Consider the following 19432-nt stretch of genomic DNA (forward strand, 5'->3'; position numbering starts at 1 on the left):
CCTCAAGAAGGGAGGGAGGAATTTTGCTGGAGTTTCTCCCTTCAGAGCTGGGGTCCCCCGGAGCAGCCCCGGACAGGCTTTCGGCCTGGGAGACCCAGTCCAGCGCAGGCCAACGTCAGATCACTAATCCTGGGCATGGGCGCAAGAGGTGCCACCACAGGAGGGGTGAGGCGAATGCCAACCGCTTAGGGGCCCCCAAGAGCAGAGTCCGCCTTGGTTCTCCGTCTCCTGCTGCAGGATGAGGCGGCCTCGGGGCTCCCTGGCATAAAACCTTCCTGGGGGCGCCTGGTTGCCTCTGGAGGGAACGACAGAGCTGGACCCCCGGCACGTTTGTCCCCGTCCACCAGGGGGAGCCCCTTGGCCCTATGGGGGGCTCAGGATGGGGGGGCAGCAGATGCATCTATTTCCCCATGGGAAACAGCATCCAGGTTGGCCTCTTGGAGAAGGGCAGTCCTGCGGGGAGATCAGGGGCAGAAACGCTGCCTCTCGCAAGGGACGAGCAGAATTACAGGCAGTCCCCGACTTGCAACGGGATTGAAAAAGGTGCAGGGCTGTTTTTCACACTTACGACCATTGCAGCTTTCCCATGTTCCCATGATTTATATTTGGATGCTTGACAACCGATTCATATTTACGACCGTCACAGCGTCCTAGGGTCACCTGATCCCCTTTTGCCACCTTCCGACAAGCAAAGTCAATGGGGAAGAAACTGGATTCACTTAACGACCAGAGCCCCCAGCCCTGTCCAGAGCTCCGCGTTTCAATTGTCCCCAAGAAGGAGGGGGGCAGGGTGGGTGTTGAACGTGGCTGCCTTCCCCACTGTGGAAAAGAAGCGTTCTGGACTGGGCCAAAGGACTATCACTCCCAGCACCTTGTTCTAGAGCACAGCTGGCTGGGGGATTCTGGGAGTCTGGAAGGCTTAAAGTTGCCAACGTTGCTGAACCTGGTCTGGATGCTGGATGCCATCCAGGGAGGATGGAGGGTAAGGACCAGCAGCCACAGTCACCCCCGGATGCTCCAAGAGGAGCTTCTATAGACTGCAGGCCCCGTCCAACTCTGTCCCCTGTCATTTGGGGGTTCTGGCCTTCATGCCCCGTGGAGACCGGATCCTCTCTCCATCGCCCCTTGCTGCTGGCTCCAGGTAGTCCTTGATTTACAACCGTTTGTTTAGTGACCATTCAAGGTTGCAATGGCGCTGAGAACAGTGACTAATGAGCGTTCTTCACACAATGGTTGCAGCACCTCCCTGGTCACGGGATCAAAATTCAGACGTTGGGCAACCGACTCGTATGTGTGACGGTCACAGTGTCCAAGAGTCTTGCGATCCCCTTTTGTGACCTGCCAAAAGAGTCAATGGGGAAGCCAGATTCACATAAAAACTGCGTGAGCAGCTTAACAACCGCAGTGATTCACTTAACAATTGTGACAAGAAAGGTCGTAAAAGAGGGGAAAACCCACTTAACAACTGTCTCACTTAGCAGTGGAAATTTGGGGCTCAATTGTTTAAGTTGAGGGCTACCTCCATCCCCCCTCTCTTGATGGGAGAGCCCCCCTCTTGTCCGAGGAGGCTACGTAGCTCTGCTGCCGGACACAAAGGAGACGAAGGCATTGCAACATTTGCAGTTTTATTTTGCATTATTTTCCTTCCAATTCTCAGTGCTCAAAACAATCCTCTCTTTGTTTCGGCTTTAGCTGTGCCGTTGCGCATCTTATCCACTCTATGTTTCCACAAGCATGAAGGAGAATTTTGAATTGGATTACGACCTCGGAGGCTCTCCGGACAGCTGGTTAATTAGTCCGCATTCCAACCTCACAGGGTTGTTGTGCCATTATTGCCATTCTATCCTTTTTGAGGCAGGGGCCCCTGAAACAATGACAGGCGGCAGTGGGGGGGGTCTTTTGAAGGGAGGGGGTTAGGCCTGTGCAGCTTGGACTGAGGAGGGGCTTCTTGGACAGAGGGGTTCAGTCTGACTAAAGGGGAGGGGGAGGCATCCCTCCAGCCTGGTGCCAAGGAAACTAGCGAGGGGGGGGCCAAGGGAAATCAATGCGGGGCCAGGCCAGGCCAGTGGAGGGATGGGGAGCCTAGGGGAGCCCAGGCGTCCAGCAAGCTGAGGTGCAGGATCCACATCCAGGACCCGCTAGTGGCCAAGGAAGGGCCCCACTCTCCCTTTCAAGATTGGGATGGGATCCACCCCCGCCCTGAGATGCCAGCCGGGAGGGTGATGCGCTTGGGTGGGCAGCCACTGGGAGGGGTCTTCTGGAAGGCCAGACTGCCTGGGACTGGGGAGGCAGCTCTGAGGCTCTTCAGGGCATCTGTAAGTGATGTGTGCGATTAGCAGGCAGGACATGCTTCTCCACGGGGGCCCCCGGCCGGGGATTCCGGATGGTGCCCATGAAGAGCGGGATGCTCGTCACGTCCTCTGTGATCATGAAGATGAAGGGCCGGTCGAGGGAGAAAACTGAGGCAGAGCGGACGCCCACTACGCTGGTGGCCGCTGCCGCCTTCACTCCCTCCTCGGACAGCTCCAGGGCGGCCCGGTGCTTGATGCTGGAGACCGTGAGGGGCCCTTCGGCAAGGCGGCTGAGGTCTGGGACAGAAAAGAGCTCCCCAAGACCTGGAGGGAAGAGAGGGGAGCGCAGCTGAAGTGGGAGCAGCTCCTTGCCCATCAAATGGGGCTTTACCTGCAGAAGCTACCAGCCCTTCTTCTTCTTCTGGACAGGGTGCTTTGGAGGAGGAGGAGGAGGGGGAGGAGGAGGAGGAGGAGGAGGAAGAAGAAGAAGAAGAAGAAGAAGAAGAAGAAGAAGAAGAAGAAGAAGAAGAAGAAGAAGAAGAAGAAGAAGAAGAAGAAGAAGAAGAAGAAGAAGAAGAAGAAGAAGAAGAAGAAGAAGAAGAAGAAGAAGAAGAAGAAGACGAAGAAGAAGAAGAAGAAGAAGAAGAAGAAAAAAAAACTCTGGATGGAAAGTCAACATAGATAGCAAGAAGAAGCTGGGCGAAGGGGGGGCGGGAGTTGCAGGCTTTCTGCCCCGTCTGTGTGTCTCTTACCTAACCGAGTTAAAACCTCATTGAGGTCCATGTGGTCCTCTAAGTGCAGCTTCGGCATCTTCACCCTGGTGGACATCTCCTCGGGGAACGACGTCTGCAGGTTGTGCTGGAGGACCTCAGACAGAACCTGGGCGAAGTTCTTCTGCTGGTCGAGGCTGGGGACGATGGCCACGAAGGAGGTGTTGCCTTTAAAGGGGAACTTGGCAACCTGGAGGAAAGGGCAGAGGAGGGTCTGGGAAGGAGGCAGGCACAATCACGGGGGCCTGTGGGTGGCCCCCTCTCACAGAAGCCACCGGGGCCTCCCTGAGGCCTCCTGGTGGGGCGAGTGAATGCAAAAGCACCCGGTGTCATGGCTGCCCTTCTGCTAAGCTACGGATGGCAAGATGGCAGCCTGGCATCAGTAATGGGGGAGGGAGCAGTGGGGGATGGGCAAGCAGGGAGGGGGTTCGGAGGAAATGAAACCAAGCAGACGGTCCTGTGGGAAGCACAAGGACACACAGACACACATCTCAAAGTCACACCAAAAGAATGTGCATCCCCAGTGGCAAAGACGGGGACCATTTCCCAAATGATTCGTTAACACCTCATTGGCCAGTGACTGATAACCAGGGGGTTGGCCTGGAACAAGGGAAAGCTAACCTTATCTTTGCATGCAAAAATCTCAGATCCAGCTTTGCTTCTTCTGTAACCACTTTGGCTGTAATCTACTTTTGGCTAATCAGGGACCAGGGGTCTTTCTTTCCTAACTGGCCAAGTTGGGACAGTTCACATCCAGGGGCTCCTCTCCCCCCTCGCCCGCCTGCCCCCCCTCTACCTCGGCCTCCAGGGACTCCATTGTGAACCAGCTCAGGGGGAAGATGTGTCCCTTCATCATCTCCACGGAGACCGCAGTCTCCTTGTCCAGGTGGAACAGGCTGCGTTCCGTCAGGAGGGGGTCGAACTTGGTCTTCCAGAACCCTGGTCCACGACAGAGAGGACATCAGGCCCAGGGTCAAAAGGCCGGCGACCTTCCCCTCTCCCAAGCTGGTCCTTTCACCCTCAGAGCTGAAGGTCTTCGGCTTCCAGTCCCGTTTGGAAGAAACCCAGATCGCCCGCGGTGGCTTTCCCCCACAGCCGGGCGGGAGAGGCCCACCTTGGAAGTAGACCGCGTTGAGAAGGACCATCAAAACGTTGGGAGGCAGCTCAGTCAGCATGATGGGGATCTTCCCATTGGTGGCTTCTTTCACCCAGCTGTTGATGGCGTTCAGGTCGGCCGTGCTGTTCCCAGAAAGGAGGACTGGCTTTGCTCCGTAGAATCTCTGGGAAGCCTCCAGGAATTTGTCTTTGACCGGGAAGCCTGGGAAGAAGGAGGCAGGGGAATCAGGCCCAGCAGGGGGGCTTCACCGCTCCCCAATTCCTGGAGGGGAGGCTGCGATGCCCAGTCCCCTGGCCCCAAATGGGCTGACAGCCCTTCCTGACTCTAAGAGGCCGCGGTTGTGTCGGAGTAGCGTTTATTTGTGAATAAATAAATTTTGCTTATTTTTTTCAGCAGAAAAAATACTTTTAAAAAGAGAAATAAGAACTGCATTCCTGGGATCCTGGCCACATTTTCCCCTGAAGGAGAGCAGCTGTCATTTTGATATCCCCATCGTAGCCTGAACCTGAGGTAAAATTGAGGGGTTTAAAGAGCGGGTCAAAAGTCTTCACAATCTAGAAGATAATTGCGATGTAACAGAAAAGGGCTGATTCTCTTCTGAGATTATATCAGCCTTTTCCCCCTGATTTAAATTTAGTAACTGCACCGTCCAGAAGAAATGGCCAGGCAGATTAAGTGCCGTCCTAAGGCTATCCGAGGCGGCCTGGCAGCCTGGCACCAAAAGAGGCCTCAGGATTTCATCTGCCGGTAGCCGGCACTGGCACCCTGGGCAGATGGGCAGGCCTCGGGCGCTCTCACTGCCCTCCAGGGCCATCTTGGCAATGCCCAGCAGTGCAATGTGCCCCCCCTGCCGCTCTCCTCCTGGGGCAAAGTCTCTCTCTCTCACACACACACACACACACACACACGTACACACACAGGGGCTGAAGTGGCTGCTCACCTCTTGCCCACAGGGATGGCTCACCTTTCTTTAGGAAGAGGCAGCCGGCTATGCTGAGGGCCGTCTGGTGGAGATGCTGGGTGACCTCCCGCAGTGCCTGGTGGAGGCAGGGCACGGAGTCCATGTGCAGGACCTCCAGGAGGTGCTTCTGGGTCTCGTTGGCGGCCCCTGAAATGAGGCAGGCTCAGCCCGGGCCAGGGAAGCAGTGGCCGAAGGGGTCTGGGGGAGCAGCCCTTAGGAGCCCACCCACCCTTGGCAGTGTAAGAGGAGCAGCCCCCCTCCCCCGGGTGAGCTGCTTGGACCAGAGGGGGCTGGTAGTCTGTGGGCAGTGGGGCTGCAAGGCTTCTCCCCCCCCATTCATTCCTGGGGAGTCTGCCATGGCATCCAGGAGGGCCATCTCGGCACTAGTGGCAACTGGAGCTCAGCAGAGCAAATGAGACAGCTGGGATTAACGGGAGGAGGAGGAGGAGGAGGAGGACAGCTATGCCTCTGCAGGAGGCTCTTTCCTGAGGGGTGCTCCCCCTCCGAGAAGGGTCTTCCGGGCGGTGTTACCTAGGGACAGGTGGGAGAGGGCCAGGGCGATACTCAGGGGCGAGAAGATGGTGTTGCCCGTGCCCTTCTCCGCCTCCATCTCCCGCAGGAGGTCCACCCCCAGGGCCCTCATGGCCGAGGCGATCTGGCCTGCGCTTCCAGAGAGGGCCCAGTCCCGGCAGCCTTCCTCCCCCTCCTCCTCTCCCTCGAGAGAATTGGGGAGGCCGTCCGGAAACGTCTTCCTCTGGCCGGCATCTTCATCTGGAAAGTGGGGAGGCAGCTTTGTGGGGCCTTGAAGGGCCCCCTGGGACCCGGGTTCCGTTCCCGCCTGTAGCAGCAGACCGTCTTCAGGGGGAACCGCTGCAGCAGTGACCTGCAAGGGGAGGAGGGGGGGAGAGAAGAATCTCTGAATCTCCTGCCAGGAGCCCCCCCTCCAGTTCAAAGCAGCTTCTGGGGGGTCCTCTCTGAGCCAGGTTGCTTTCTGGCAGGCGTTTCGTTACCTAGCTAGGTAACCTCATCAGTGCTGGAACGAAGGGCGGCTTGCTGAGTGTTGCTATACATGTGTCAGTGTTGGTGGTTGCGTTCTTGGCGGTTGTTCAATATTAGTTTGGTTCTTTGAGTTGGCAGCTCCTTCACCGGGGAACTGTTTACTTCTTGATTGCTGGTCTGTTGTGCTAAATCCTGTGCTAATCTCGGCTCATCTGGGAAGGTGGATCGACACCCTTCAAGGGGAAGATCTGTCTAAAGCAGCCCACTGGACAGCCGGCCTCAAAGGAGATACACGAATGGATCCCGCACTGCAGATGGGATCAGATCAGATCCCAGCACACGGCTGCATGTCGTCACTCCACAGTGCCAGCCGCAGACTGTGGGAACTGCTCACCCAACCGAAGGAGGCCATTCACAGCCTGGTCTTGGCCTACAGAGGGACCCCCCCTTGCCCACCTGCCCAGCACAAAGACCCCCGTTTCCTCCCCCAACTGCCCTTCGCATCATTTGGGCACGTGCTGATCTCCCCTGGGTGGCCTTCCTGCCCTGGGGAGGACCTTCCCCTTTGCCCCCAGGGCTGACTCAACCCTCCTGTGCCAGACCTGCTTCTTCCTGCCTCTGGCCCTTCTCTGAGCTTGGCTAAGAGCTGCTCATCTCCGGCTTTGTTCCCAAGTGGGCCTGCCCCTTCTGGGAGGCGGGGCTGCGAGGCCTTCACACATGCCTGCCAGCCAGAATCCAGCAAAGCCCCCCCACTTCCTGGCCCTGAGTTGTCGCGTTTTGCTGCCTCGCTGACCTCAGTGCCTCCTTGCAGGTTGGAGAAGCAGGATTTGAACCTGCTTCTTTGGCTTCGAACAGAGACACGCCCTGAGCACCCTCCCTCTCCCGCAGAGCAGAGCAGCCTCCCTCCTCACGGAAGAATTCTCAAAGGGAAGCAGGCTGTAACTCACCTGGTCTGACCCAGCACACAGAGCAGGAAGGCAGGTGGCCAGCAGCGTCCAGAGCAGCAGAGCCATCAGGCAGCAGAGGAGGGGGCTGCGGGAGGCAAGAGGCTGTGCTGACCTGGTGCACTTTAGAGTCCCAGGGGGCCAAACTGAGGCGCCTGTTCTCCCCCCCTTCCCTTCCCCTGCAGGACCCACGGGGTCAGGCCTGGCACCAAGTGGCACTGGCTGCGGCTGGCCTGGTTGGGCTTCTTTCTCAGCCCCTTCTCCCCCACCTCCCCCTGAAGTTGGGAGGAAGTGCCACATCTCCTGGTGTGTGTGTGTGTGTGTGTGTGTGTGTGTGTGTGTGTGTGTATGAGGGGGAAGTACCAGTCTCCCCCACCCAGAACCAACACCAGAACCCAGGAAACAGAGGGATTTCCACACTGCCAAAAAAGGGCAATGGTGGCCCAGCCCAAAGATGGCAGCTTTCCTGCCCCCTGTGCCAGTCCACCCCCTTGCTGCCCCCTACTTCACCTTGTTCCTTGAGCAGCTTTTCCCCACAGCTCTGCCACTGCCCCTCTCTGGCCCTTAAATGGGGCAGAAGAGCCCCAGCCTAACCAGGGACCAGCAGCAACGCCTCTCCCCCTGGCAGGCAAATATTGACTTTCTCCGGTATCCGGTTAAACATTTGTTCAGAATCTCAGGTCCAAGGGGCAATGCAGCCCCCCTGGCACCTCCCCCTTTGACGGGGCCCTTGAGGAAGCACCTTGTCTGCGGAGGGGAACGTGGCCCAGCCCCCCACCTTCTCTTGCATGTTTGGCCCCTCCTGAGCTCCTCTGAACAAGTGGGCAGAAAGCAACCGGAGCCCAATGCCCCCCCTTTCCCCCTCCTCACTCCAGGCAGCAACTGTGCAACACCAGCAGCCCCCCCCCCCCAGGGGGGCCTTCAGGCACCTTCTCTCTTGGCCAGGGGTTCCAGGGTGGCCTGCAGGCACTCCTGCTGTGTCTGTCCCCACCCTTCAGAAACAGACAAGAACATCCTGGCTAGTCTGTTCGTATCATTGATATTCATAGCCTCCCCCCCCCTTCCAGAACTTTCTCTGGTCACGAGCTGCCCAGGGTCCAGAGAAAGTATTTAAAATAAAAATAAAGGGGCAGCTCTGAAGACTCCCATTGCTGTGCTTTGACAAAAGAGGTCAGGCCGGGCTTCCGTGGGGCAGCCCTCCATGCACAATTTGGAAGGGCTAGAAATAGGAAGCCTGTATAGCTGCGTCAAGGCCTATGTGGATGATCAGAATGCGCTACATGAGCTGGTAGGAGCGTCACGAATGACTACAAATCTTCCGAAACCAAGTGGACAAGAAGGAGAATCTCAACCACCAGATGTGCAAACCAGCCAGAAAGCCAACATCATACCATCTGAATTGCGAGAGACACCCCCCCCCCTTGGTCCAGCTGCAACATCGACTCCCCAGTAGGTGGGCACACAAGAAGCCATGATTCCTAAGCTCAATGCAATGGCATCAGAATTCTGGCCAGACCTTCAAGGCCCCTTGTCTGTGCCACGGGAAATTACCCTCATCAAAGAGTACTCTGAAGAAAACTTCCAGCCATCTTTGGCCCATCCTTCTGCTCTTGGGAGCAATGCCTATGAGTATCAACGTGAAGCCACTGATCGTGCTCCTAGCAACTTCAACATTGACCCACCTCAGCCTGACGGCAAATCCTGCACAGCACCAATGTATCCTCCAACATCCTGGAGAAGAAGGTTGGATTTGGGGGAGTATGGGGTCTGCTTCAAATGCTGTGAGCCTACGGAACATGTGGCCAAAGCTTACACAGCTAAGGTGAAGTGTCACTCATGCAAGAGTGACAAGCACCCGGGAGCCCTGCATCCAGATTCTGAGCAGCTACAACAAGCAACTTCTACTCCTCCTTTGACCAAGAAGCTTAGCATGGCTCCAAAGTGCACCCAGAGGCAACTGCGAGTGTCAACTGCACATCAGTATGTGGCTACTCACCATTTCCAAGTGAACTCTCAATTGAAGAGACACCTTTCACAATATCAACGTGCACTGTGCCCCAGAGCATGGCGGGGAGGAAAGTCATCGGACTCCGCATAGAGTCGTTAGATGGGAGTTCATAGTTCCTATTGCCGCCATTGCTAGAATGGGATGCCTTACCAGATGATTGCAGTCAAATTCCAACACCAGAGGTAGCACGCACCATACCTCACGTGGTGCACATGGTGGATCACCTCCTTGCCCTAGATCCTGAAGCCGAAATCCTGCTTCTGTTGGGAGTAGATGCCCCTGACACCTTTGTGTAGAGATGGGGGCCAGGTAGAGGTCGTGAGCAGCAAACTGCCCCTCCAAAGCCTGCATGCCTCTTCTCTCTACATGATCTCATCCATTCACATCACCATGGCAATGTAGAGAAATACCACAGGCTGGTACATGATATCACCTGGTTCACATGATATCAGCCTGGTTACATCAACAGGATGTGGTAGAAACTGCTCCCTGGCTGGGACCTCTTAAGGATTGGCAAGGGGTTTCACCAATAGAACTGCTGTTGCTATGCTGATGCCATCTTACTTTATGCTATTTGAATACCTGTATATAAGGCAATAAACACTGCGAAAGCAGTCAGCCATATTTGCACCCTGCAATGACTGAGCACTGATTACTATAGCTGGCCCCCGAACAGGGACAGATGGGACATTTGGGACCCCCTCCGGGGAAGAGCAACAGCCAACATACTTACTATCATCTGGAATAGACCCCTAAGTGCACTTTCGTCCTACGGGACCCCTCAGTGGTAAGTATGGGTTGCAAGTTATCTCAGCACCAGCAGAAACAGGCACAGGAACTCAGATTCCTGCTACATAAATCAGGCGTGACAGAGCCTGAGGCAGACCTAAGGAAGATGGTGGATGAGGTAGGGAAACATTGCCCTTGGAATCCTGAGCGCCGGACGCTTAGGCTACGAGATTGGGAAAAGATAGGGCATACTTTACATCTTGACCCTCGGGCTCCAGTACAGATCTTACATCGATGGTATCAGTGCCATCAGGCAGTGGAAGAATATGGCTGAGATGCTTCAGAAGGGCAGCAATTAACTACCAGCCCCCTTCTCCCTCCTGAAGCATCTTTAATTGGATCTCCAGCTCTTTCTGAAGAGGCTAATTCTTTTGCTTCTTCCCAGCCATCGTACACCTCCACCAAGAAAATATTAGAGGAACTATCTTGAAGTAGGAAAAAAATAATATGGGGAATGTCAGAGTAATTTAAAGACATAAATTAACTCAAAATGTACTCCTCTGCAATGTGTTTTGAACAATTGGAATGTTTTGAAACTTCAAGTGGCTGTTAAGTTTAACCCTGTCAGACAATATCTGGTGGTGCTTTGTGTTGATATGTAGTGTGTTTTGTTTATATATATATATGTATGTTGAGAGAAGTAGTCGAACACTGGGATAAATAAAAACAACTGTTTAATAAACTAACAACTGTTTGATAAACTTAGCTTTCGTCAGCTAACTACCAACGTCATCAGAGTGGAATGCCAGAGGTTTGAAAGCCTGCTCATAAGACTGGCAGTTTATGTGCTCTGCTCATAGAATGCATCACTGGTCTGCCCGCCCCAGCTGACCCTATTACTTCTAATAGTCTTGCATCCGTTTGTATATTTGTAAGTTCAGGGATTACCGCCTCTCTTATTGCCGCTCTCTTTGCCTGCTTTGGGGATATCTGGGTACACTTTGCTATAGGATGATCCCCCAGTGCATCCTGTCTTGTGGCCATCCCTTGTTGTGAGTATGGCACTCTGCTTCCCATCACTGATTCCTGTATGAATCGTGCTGGGGATTTCTCCCCTTTTGCCAGTCATATTTATTTGCTGTTGTATGAGACAGCGGTTCTGGTCTTGCATAGGCTGTACCCGTTGTACTCGTTGTGGGTTGTTGTGTTGTTGTTCCCACTTCCTTAGTGCCTGATAAGCAGGCAGTAAATCTATGTGGCGATTAATTGAATGTTCATCCGACAGCCCAGCCTCCTTCAGTAATCGGCCACCTTTGGAGAAATCCTGTGCGATGGCCTCTACCCCGGCAAGGTCGAACGTGTGATTGTTGTTGGCCATATGGACCCACACCTGCGAGCGTTGCTCATGTCATTTAATGGCCAGTTTGTATATGTGTGTGTGTGTGTGGCCACCCAGAACATTATGCTTGGGCTTGTAATAGTGAGAAAAATAGATTATTAAAGGGCCCTATAAAAACCATGTTTGGTTGGAATCACATGATTTTTCTCGCTTCTTGCAGGACAAGCCGTATGTTTAAATAAACGTTGTTTTAATAATATTTGCGTATATACGTTTGTCTGTGTTGTTCTGTGTTATTTCCAAGACTTGGAAGAGGGTCAAACCCTCTCTGATAACAACAATACAAAAAGGCCTTATTAAAAAATAAATAGTTTGCCTGGAGAAAGTATGAAATGAAATATTTGTATGTGGAATTGTTTATGCAAGTAGTTAGCATGGAACTGAATGAATTAATTTGTTGATACCTAAGTGTGTGTTAGCCCTCAAACCCCACCCCCCCATCCACTCCCAGGCTGTGAAAAAAAATAGTAAATTGCAGATTTTATTGTTGTAAAAGTAAATTGAAAAGTAATATTGTTTGCCTGAGAAGAGTTCTATGGAGGATGTGTGAGAGAATTTATGGAAAATGCATATGAAGGAGAGAAAACTATTTTTGGGTGGTGAGATTTTTTTCTGTCTCTTTCGTCTCTCTGCTGGCTGTGTTGCTTTAAGAGCGAGAGAGACAGAAAGAAGAAGGGGGAGCTGTTCATTTAAAACTTTTTTTCTCTGCTTAGAATTGCGATTTGGGAAGGGTGGAATGGATCTGAAATTTGATACCCACTCTTGCAGTTTCGGCTTGCAAATTTTTTACTCGAAAGAGGAAACAGTAATTGTTGGACAATATTTTTTTTTGGGGGGGGGGAAATTGTTGAGTTTAAATTGTTTAGTTAAACCTATATATCCATCAACCAAAAGAAATGACTCTGAATTGTTTCGCTTAGATTTGTAATTGTTTCACCTATTTACTGGAAATTTGTTTCCATCTGAATGGAATTTGATTAAATTGGATGCCCACTCTCAGGAAAAGTTTGCATTTACTGTGCCTGCAGTGAATCATTCAGAACCTAATAAATGTTATCACTGGACAGTTTTGCCACAAGGAATGCTAAACAGTCCCACATTATGTCAGCTTTATGTTGCTGCAACATTGGCTCCTTTTCGCAAACATCATCCATTGGTTTTGATATATCATTATATGGATGATATTTTAATTGGAGCATCAAAGAACCGAGGTGGCGCAGCAGTTAGAGTGCAGTACTGCATGCCACTTTAGCTGACTGTGTTCAGCAGGTCAGCAGTTCAAATCTCACCGGCTCAAGGTTGACTCAGCCTTCCATCCTTCCGGGGTAGGTAAAATGAAGACCCAGATTGTTGGGGGCAATGTAAATATATATATACATTGCTTACTGGTGTACACCGCTTAGAGAGTGCTTACACTTAAAGCGGTATATAAGTCTCATAAATAAATAAATAAATAAATAAATAAATAAATAAATAAAGATACAATCTAATTGGCTTTCAGAAATTCAAATTTACTCAGTCCATTATTTGATTTATTGACCAAAGGACAACATCCTGGAGATCTCATTGTAGTTCCACCTGTAGCACTTGCCACAGTGGAACAAATTAATGACATCATGAGTACTCAATTTGTGGACAGAATTCCACATAAAAATTGTCAGTAACATTTTTGATTTTTCCTACTAGTAAATTACCTACCGGAGTATTAACTGTGATAGAAGTGCAAAAAATATATTGTATTGAATGACTTTACTTACCCCACACCACATCCCAAAATGTTTTATTTTTTATCCAGGTGGTTGCTGAAATAATAACCTTAGGGAGCACACGAGCTTGCCGTTGAAATGGAACTGATTTGATTATATTGTTCTTCCTATCTCAGAATCTGATTTTCAATTTTATTTTCAGAATAACTTATCTCTTCAGTGTGCTTTAACTGACTATATAGGCTGTATTTCATATCATCTGCCTAAAGATCCTTGACTTGCTTCTTTAATAACTTTTTCCTTTCCTGTCCGCCCACTGCTTTCTCCTTCTCCCTTGCCACAAGCTCCTATTGTTTTTTCCGAAGGAGGGCGAACGAGAGGAGCAATTGTTTACAAGGATCCTCATGAGGATACCTGGAAAGTGTCCTACACTGCAATACAGTCCTCACCACAATGCTCAGAATTATCTGCTGCTATTTTAGCTTTTCAGACCTTTTATCAACAGCCTTTTAATCTCTGACTCTCATTATGTGCGCCAACTTATTTTTAATCTTCCAGGTGCTTACATCACGCCCAGGATCGACCCCAATCTTATGACTTTGTTTTTCCCTTTACAGCAGCTGCTACAAGACTGAAAACATTTATATTTTATTTCTCATATATGTAGTTACTCCTCCCTTCCTGGGCCTAATTTTTTTTATGTCTTCCTAATCCCCGTGGTTTTGCCTCTAATCAACTATGGCAAATGGATGTTACCCATGTTCCCTCTTTAGCTCCCTGGAAATATATTCATTTATCTATTGATACCTATTCAGGAGCAATTTGGGCCACGCTGCACATGTTATTTCTCATCTTTTTTCGGGCATTACAGCCCTGGGTAAGCCCTCTTCCTTAAAAACTGATAATGGGCCAGCCTATTCTTCAGTGGCCTTTTTGCAATTTTGCACAACCTGGAATATTGTTTTTACTCATGGTCTTTCCTATCATTCCACGGGTCAAGCCATCGTGGAATGTGCTAAACCAATGGTTCTCAACCTGTGGGTCGGGACCCCATTTGGGGTTGAATGACCATTTCATGGGGGTCGCCAAACAGCGCAGTCCACCATTCCCCCCCCCTTTTCCTTAGCTGTACTACTCCCTTTTAGTCTATTGGCTTTAGTCTATTCCATAGAATAGACTCTCTTGAATAGAATCTAATTCCATTGGCTTTCAAAAGCCAATAGGAACTGCCAGGCTGTCTCTGCCCTGCTGAGCCCGCCAAAAGTCCCATTCTGCAAACGGTGCTGCACCAGTTGAGTAGTCCTCGACTTACGACCGGTTGGGGGTTGCGGCATTAAAAAGGTTGAGAACCACTGATTTAGAGGAAGGGGGAGTTGCGCCCCCAAGGCCAAGGCAGCAACTGGGGTCAGGGGGTTGTCAGGGATTCCGGAAGGGCTTCAGCTCAAGGGATCCCCAAGGCTGACCTGCTCTGACCCCCCTGGACAAAGAGCCCGGCCCCTCCTCGCCTCCTTCATCTGCCCCCTTCCTGCAACAGGGCTGGGCAGCAGAGGCGGATCTGAGAATCCAAGGCTGGACCCAAAGTCGGGACAGGCCAAGGGGAGAGCGGAACAAAGCGCCCTGGGGGAGCTACACTCTGCTCTGGTGCCCCAAGCGGAGGCCGGTCAGCCCTGGGATTCCATGGACTGCCCCCTTCACGTGGGATCCCAGCCTTCCCTCTTCTAGGCCACTCCATTTCCTGAAGCAGCTGGCGGGGGGGGGTGTTAAAAGAAGCCAGGCCCAACTCCAGGCACCCCGGCTGAGGCTTCCACACTTCCCAAATGCCCTTCGCAGCTCTTGGGGGGGGGGCAGCCTCAGGGAAGGGTTGAGCTGGGGCCCCTGCGGGTGCCCCTCCCTCAGCAGAGAGCCCAGATCATCAGATCTCCACCTGCCCACGTGGCTCCCACTCCCGTGGTTCAGCCACAAATCAGTCGGTCACGGAGCTCTTAAAAGGGACCTGTCCCTTGCTGTTCCAAGCCAGTGGACGCCATTTGGGGGTCGAACGACCATTTCACGGGGGTCGCCAAACAACGCAGTCCACCATTTTTTTCCCCTTTTCCTTAGCTGTGCTACTCCCTTTTATTCTATTGGGTTTTGAAAGCCAATAGAATAGACTCTCTTGAATAGAGTCTAATTCTATTGGTTTTCAAAAGCCAATAGGAATTGTCCAGGCTGTCTCTGCCGTGCTGAGCCCGCCAAAAGTCCCATTCTGCAAACAGTGCTGCACCAGTTGAGTAGTCCTCGACTTACGACCGGTTGAGTAGTCCTCAACTTACGACCGGTTGGGGGTTGCGGCATTAAAAAGGTTGAGAACCACTGTGCTAAACGGTCCTTTAAGGACTGCCTTCACAAACAAATAAAAAAGGACGGATCTAGGGTACCCAATTTGTCATGGGTAACACAACAGGTTAAAAAGTATTATTTACATTACACCAATTGAATGTTTCCATTCAAAATTCCACCACTTATCAGAGACACTTTCAACAGAAAACAAGCTTGCCTCTGACTCTGGTATATTATTGGGCTTTACCAGACAAAGCATGGTTGGGACCGGTCCCTCTGATCACTTGCGGGTGAGAGTATGCTGCTGTACTTACTCCTACAGGACCTTTGTGGATTCCAGCAAATTTCGTTTACCCAGCCAGGGATGTCATGGCACCAGTCCCTGGACCTGGTCCCAGAAATGGCAAGGGTGACTCTACAGATGGCACAGCGACCAATCTGATCCCGGCATGCCAGTCGGCCAGTGACGTGGGGAGATGTAAAGAACTTGACCGCCAAAGCACAGGCAATGCTGCAGCAGCAACAAGTAGAGCAAACCCCCGGAACCTGTGCGCTGCCATTTTTGTGGTTTTAACTGCAAATTCCTTAGCCATCATTTGTTTGTGTCTGATCGTTAACATCTGCCCTTTGACAACAGCAGCTGTCATCCCACCCAAACAATCATTTGAGCAACAAATGAAGCAAAATCTATGGGTGCAGCTGGCTAACATCACACAAAATGATGTCTTTTGCTTATCTGAAGTGTATGACATGGAAAATTTGCTTTCTACATGTTTAGTCCTTGGTTGCACCCCTTCTGCAGTAATTCAAAACTTCATTGGCTATAGCACAATTTTACTCAATGGGAACTTTAACTATAAGGCTATATCTGACGCTATTGCTTTGCACACCCCGGTGGTAGCAATCCCTGCAAATATAACGTGCAAAAATAGTTAATTGTACTTCTTCAAGTAAAAAACCTCACTGTCATCGCATTAGCTCACCTGTTTTAAACTGCACAGCTTTTGAAGAGACTTCCTTTCATTTTGGACATGTTTGGCTACTGCAAAGATGGTTTTTTACATGTGGTCAAGAAACTTTTAATTATATTCCTGATGATATTATTACCCCTTTATGGATTACTGCCTTGTCGTGGCGAAGGGGCTTGCGTAACTCAATGAAGCTATAAGCTATGCCGTGCAGGGCCACCCAAGACGGACAGGTTATAGCAGAGAGTTCTGACAAAATGTGATCCACTGGAGAAGGAAATGGCAAACCACTCCAGTATCTTTGCCATGAAAACCCCATGGACAGTACTAAAAGGTAAAAAGATATGACGCTGGAAGCTGAGCCCCTCAGGTCGGAAGGTGTCCAATATGCTACTGGGGAAGAGCAGAGGGCTAGTACTAGTAGCGCCAGAAAGAATGAAGCGACTGGGCCAAAGCCAAAAGGACGCTCAGCTGTGGATATATCTAGTGGTGAAAGGAAAGTCCGATGCTGTAAAGATTTTTTCTCCATAGGAACCTGGAATGTAAGATCCATGAATCAAGGCAAGCTAGACGTAGTCAAAAAAGAGATGACAAGACTGAACATCGACATCTTAGGAATCAGCGAACTAAAATGGACAGGAATGGGTGAATTTAACGCAGATGACCATCAGGTATACTACTGTGGGCAAGAATCCCTCAGAAGAAATGGAGTAGCCTTCATAGTCAATAAAAGAATAGGAAAAGCAATACTGGGATACAATCCCCAAAATGACAGAATGATCTCAATTCGAATCCAAGGCAAACCATTCAATATCACAGTAGTCCAAATCTATGCCCCAACCACTGGTGCTGAAGAGGATGAAATTGACCGGTTCTATGAAGCACTACAGCACCTTATAGAATTAACACCAAAAAATGATGTCCTTATCATCATGGGGGATTGGAATGCTAAGGTAGGAAGCCAAAAGATAACCGGAATAACAGGCAAGTTTGGCCTTGGAGTACAAAATGAAGCAGGGCACAGGCTAATAGAATTGTGTCAAGAGAATACGATGGTCATAACAAACACTCTTTTCCAACAACCCAAGAGACGGCTCTACACATGGACATCACCAGACGGTCAACATAGAAATCAGATTGACTATGTGCTCTTCAGCCAAAGATGGAGAAGTTCTATACAGTCAGTAAAAACAAGACCAGGAGCTGACTGTGGCTCAGATCATGAGCTTCTCGTTGCAAAATTTAGGCTTAAATTGAAAAAAGTAGGGAAAAGTACTAGGCCACTCAGGTATGAACTAAATCATATCCCTGATGAATATACAGTAGAGGTGACAAATAGATTTAAGGAATTAGATCTGATAGACAGAATGCCTGAAGAACTATGGATGGAAGTTCGCAACATTGTACAAGAAGTAGCATCCCAAAGAAAACATTGTACAAGAAGTAGCATCCCAAAGAAAAAGAAATGCAAGAAAGCAAAATGGCTGTCTGAGGAAGCTTTGCAAATAGCTGAGGAAAGAAGGGAAGCGAAAGGCAAAGGAGAAAGAGAAAGATACACCCAATTGAATGCAGAATTCCAGAGAGTAGCTAGAAGAGATAAGAATGCCTTCTTAAATGAACAGTGCAAAGAAATAGAAGAAAACAACAAAATAGGGAGGACCAGAGATCTCTTCAAGAAAATTGGAGATATGAAAGGAACGTTTCATGCAAAGATGAGCATGATAAAGGACCAAAATGGCAGAGACCTAACAGAGGCAGAAGAGATTAAGAAGAGATGGCAAAACTACACAGAAGAACTATATAAGAATGAGCTTAACATCCCAGATAACCACAATGAGATGGTCATTGACCTCGAACCAGACATCCTAGAATGTGAAGTGAAATGGGCCTTAGAAAATCTGAGCAACAACAAAGCTAGTGGAGGTGACAGTATTCCAGCTGAGCTATTCAAAATCTTAAAAGACGATGCAGTAAAAGTGCTACACTCAATTTGCCAGCAAATTTGGAAAACTCAACAGTGGCCACAGGATTGGAAAAGGTCAGTTTACATTCCAATTCCAAAGAAAGGCAATGCCAAAGAATGTTCAAACTATCGCACCATTGCACTCATTTCACATGCTAGTAAAGTTATGCTTAAAATCCTACAAGCTAGACTCCAGCAGTATGTGGATCGAGAACTACCAGAAGTACAGGCAGGATTTCGAAGAGGCAGAGGAACTCGAGATCAAATTGCCAACATACGCTGGATCATGGAGAAAGCTAGGGAGTTCCAGAAAAACATCTACTTCTGCTTCATTGACTATGCAAAAGCCTTTGATTGTGTGGATCACAACAAATTGTGGCAAGTTCTTAAAGAGATGGGAGTACCAGACCATCTCATTTGTCTCTTGAGAAACCTATACGCGGGTCAAGAAGCAACAGTGAGAACTGGACACGGAACCACTGATTGGTTCAAAATTGGAAAAGGAGTCCGGCCTACTTTCGCCTTGCCTATTTAACTTATATGCAGAGCACTTCATGAGAAAGGCAGGGCTAGATGAATCAAAAGTTGGAATTAAGATTGTTGGGAGAAATATCAACAACCTAAGATATGCAGATGATACCACTCTAATGGCAGAAAGTGAAGAAGAACTAAAGAGCCTCTTGATGCGAGTGAAGAAGGAGAGTGCAAAAGTTGGCTTGAAACTCAACATTAAGAAAACCAAAATCATGGCATCTGGCCCTCTCAATTCCTGGCAAATAGATGGAGAAGAAATGGAGGTAGTGACAGATTTTATTTTTCTGGGCTCAAAGATCATCTCAGATGGGGACTGCAGCCAAAAAATTAAAAGACGCTTGCTCCTGGGGAGGAAAGCTATGGCAAATCTAGACAGCATTCTAAAAAGCAGAGACATCACCCTGCCAACAAAAGTGCGTATAGTCCAGGCCATTGTTTTCCCAGTTGCAATGTATGGCTGTGAAAGTTGGACCATAAGAAAGGCTGAGCGCAAAAGAATGGAGGCCTTTGAACTCTGGTGCTGGAGAAGACTCCTGCGAGTCCCTTGGACTGCAAGGCGTTCAAACCGGTCAGTCCTAGAAGAGATCAACCCTGACTGCTCTTTAGAAGGCCAGATCCTGAAGTTGAAACTCAAATACTTTGGCCACATAATGAGAAGGAAGGACTCACTGGAGAAGGGCCTAATGCTGGGAAAGATTGAGGGCAATAGAAGAAGGGGACAACA

At 50.0% G+C, this 19432-nt stretch overlaps 1 protein-coding gene across 1 annotated transcript; it reads right to left on the minus strand.

Annotated features, from left to right (window-relative positions):
* Nucleotides 1-1611: 1611 nt before the first annotated feature.
* Nucleotides 1612-7747, minus strand: LOC120319430 (alpha-2-antiplasmin-like). The gene is made up of 8 exons (XM_039368266.1): nt 7593-7747; nt 7086-7170; nt 5671-6022; nt 5143-5286; nt 4176-4379; nt 3858-4000; nt 3044-3251; nt 1612-2615 (listed from the first exon to the last, which is right to left on the minus strand). Exons 2-8 carry the CDS (start codon nt 7149-7151, stop codon nt 2305-2307), a joined length of 1428 nt encoding a protein of 475 aa, XP_039224200.1. The 5' UTR covers nt 7152-7170; nt 7593-7747; the 3' UTR covers nt 1612-2304.
* Between the last annotated feature and the right edge of the window lie 11685 nt (nt 7748-19432).

This window comes from Crotalus tigris, unplaced genomic scaffold (assembly GCF_016545835.1).
Source record: "Crotalus tigris isolate CLP2741 ecotype Arizona unplaced genomic scaffold, ASM1654583v1 scf7180000020724.653033, whole genome shotgun sequence".
Classification (NCBI taxonomy): Eukaryota; Metazoa; Chordata; class Lepidosauria; order Squamata; family Viperidae; genus Crotalus; species Crotalus tigris.

Bases quoted from the DNA above. Each gene is read 5' to 3' on its own strand.
- LOC120319430 (XM_039368266.1), bottom strand. From the start codon at position 7,151: ATGGCTCTGCTGCTCTGGACGCTGCTGGCCACCTGCCTTCCTGCTCTG. The intron at 6,023-7,085 runs GTGAGTTACAGC...CTCCCCTTGCAG, and splicing joins TGTGTGCTGGGTCAGACCAG to GTCACTGCTGCAGCGGTTCC. The intron at 5,287-5,670 runs GTAACACCGCCC...GCCTCATTTCAG, and splicing joins CCTCTCCCACCTGTCCCTAG to GGGCCGCCAACGAGACCCAG.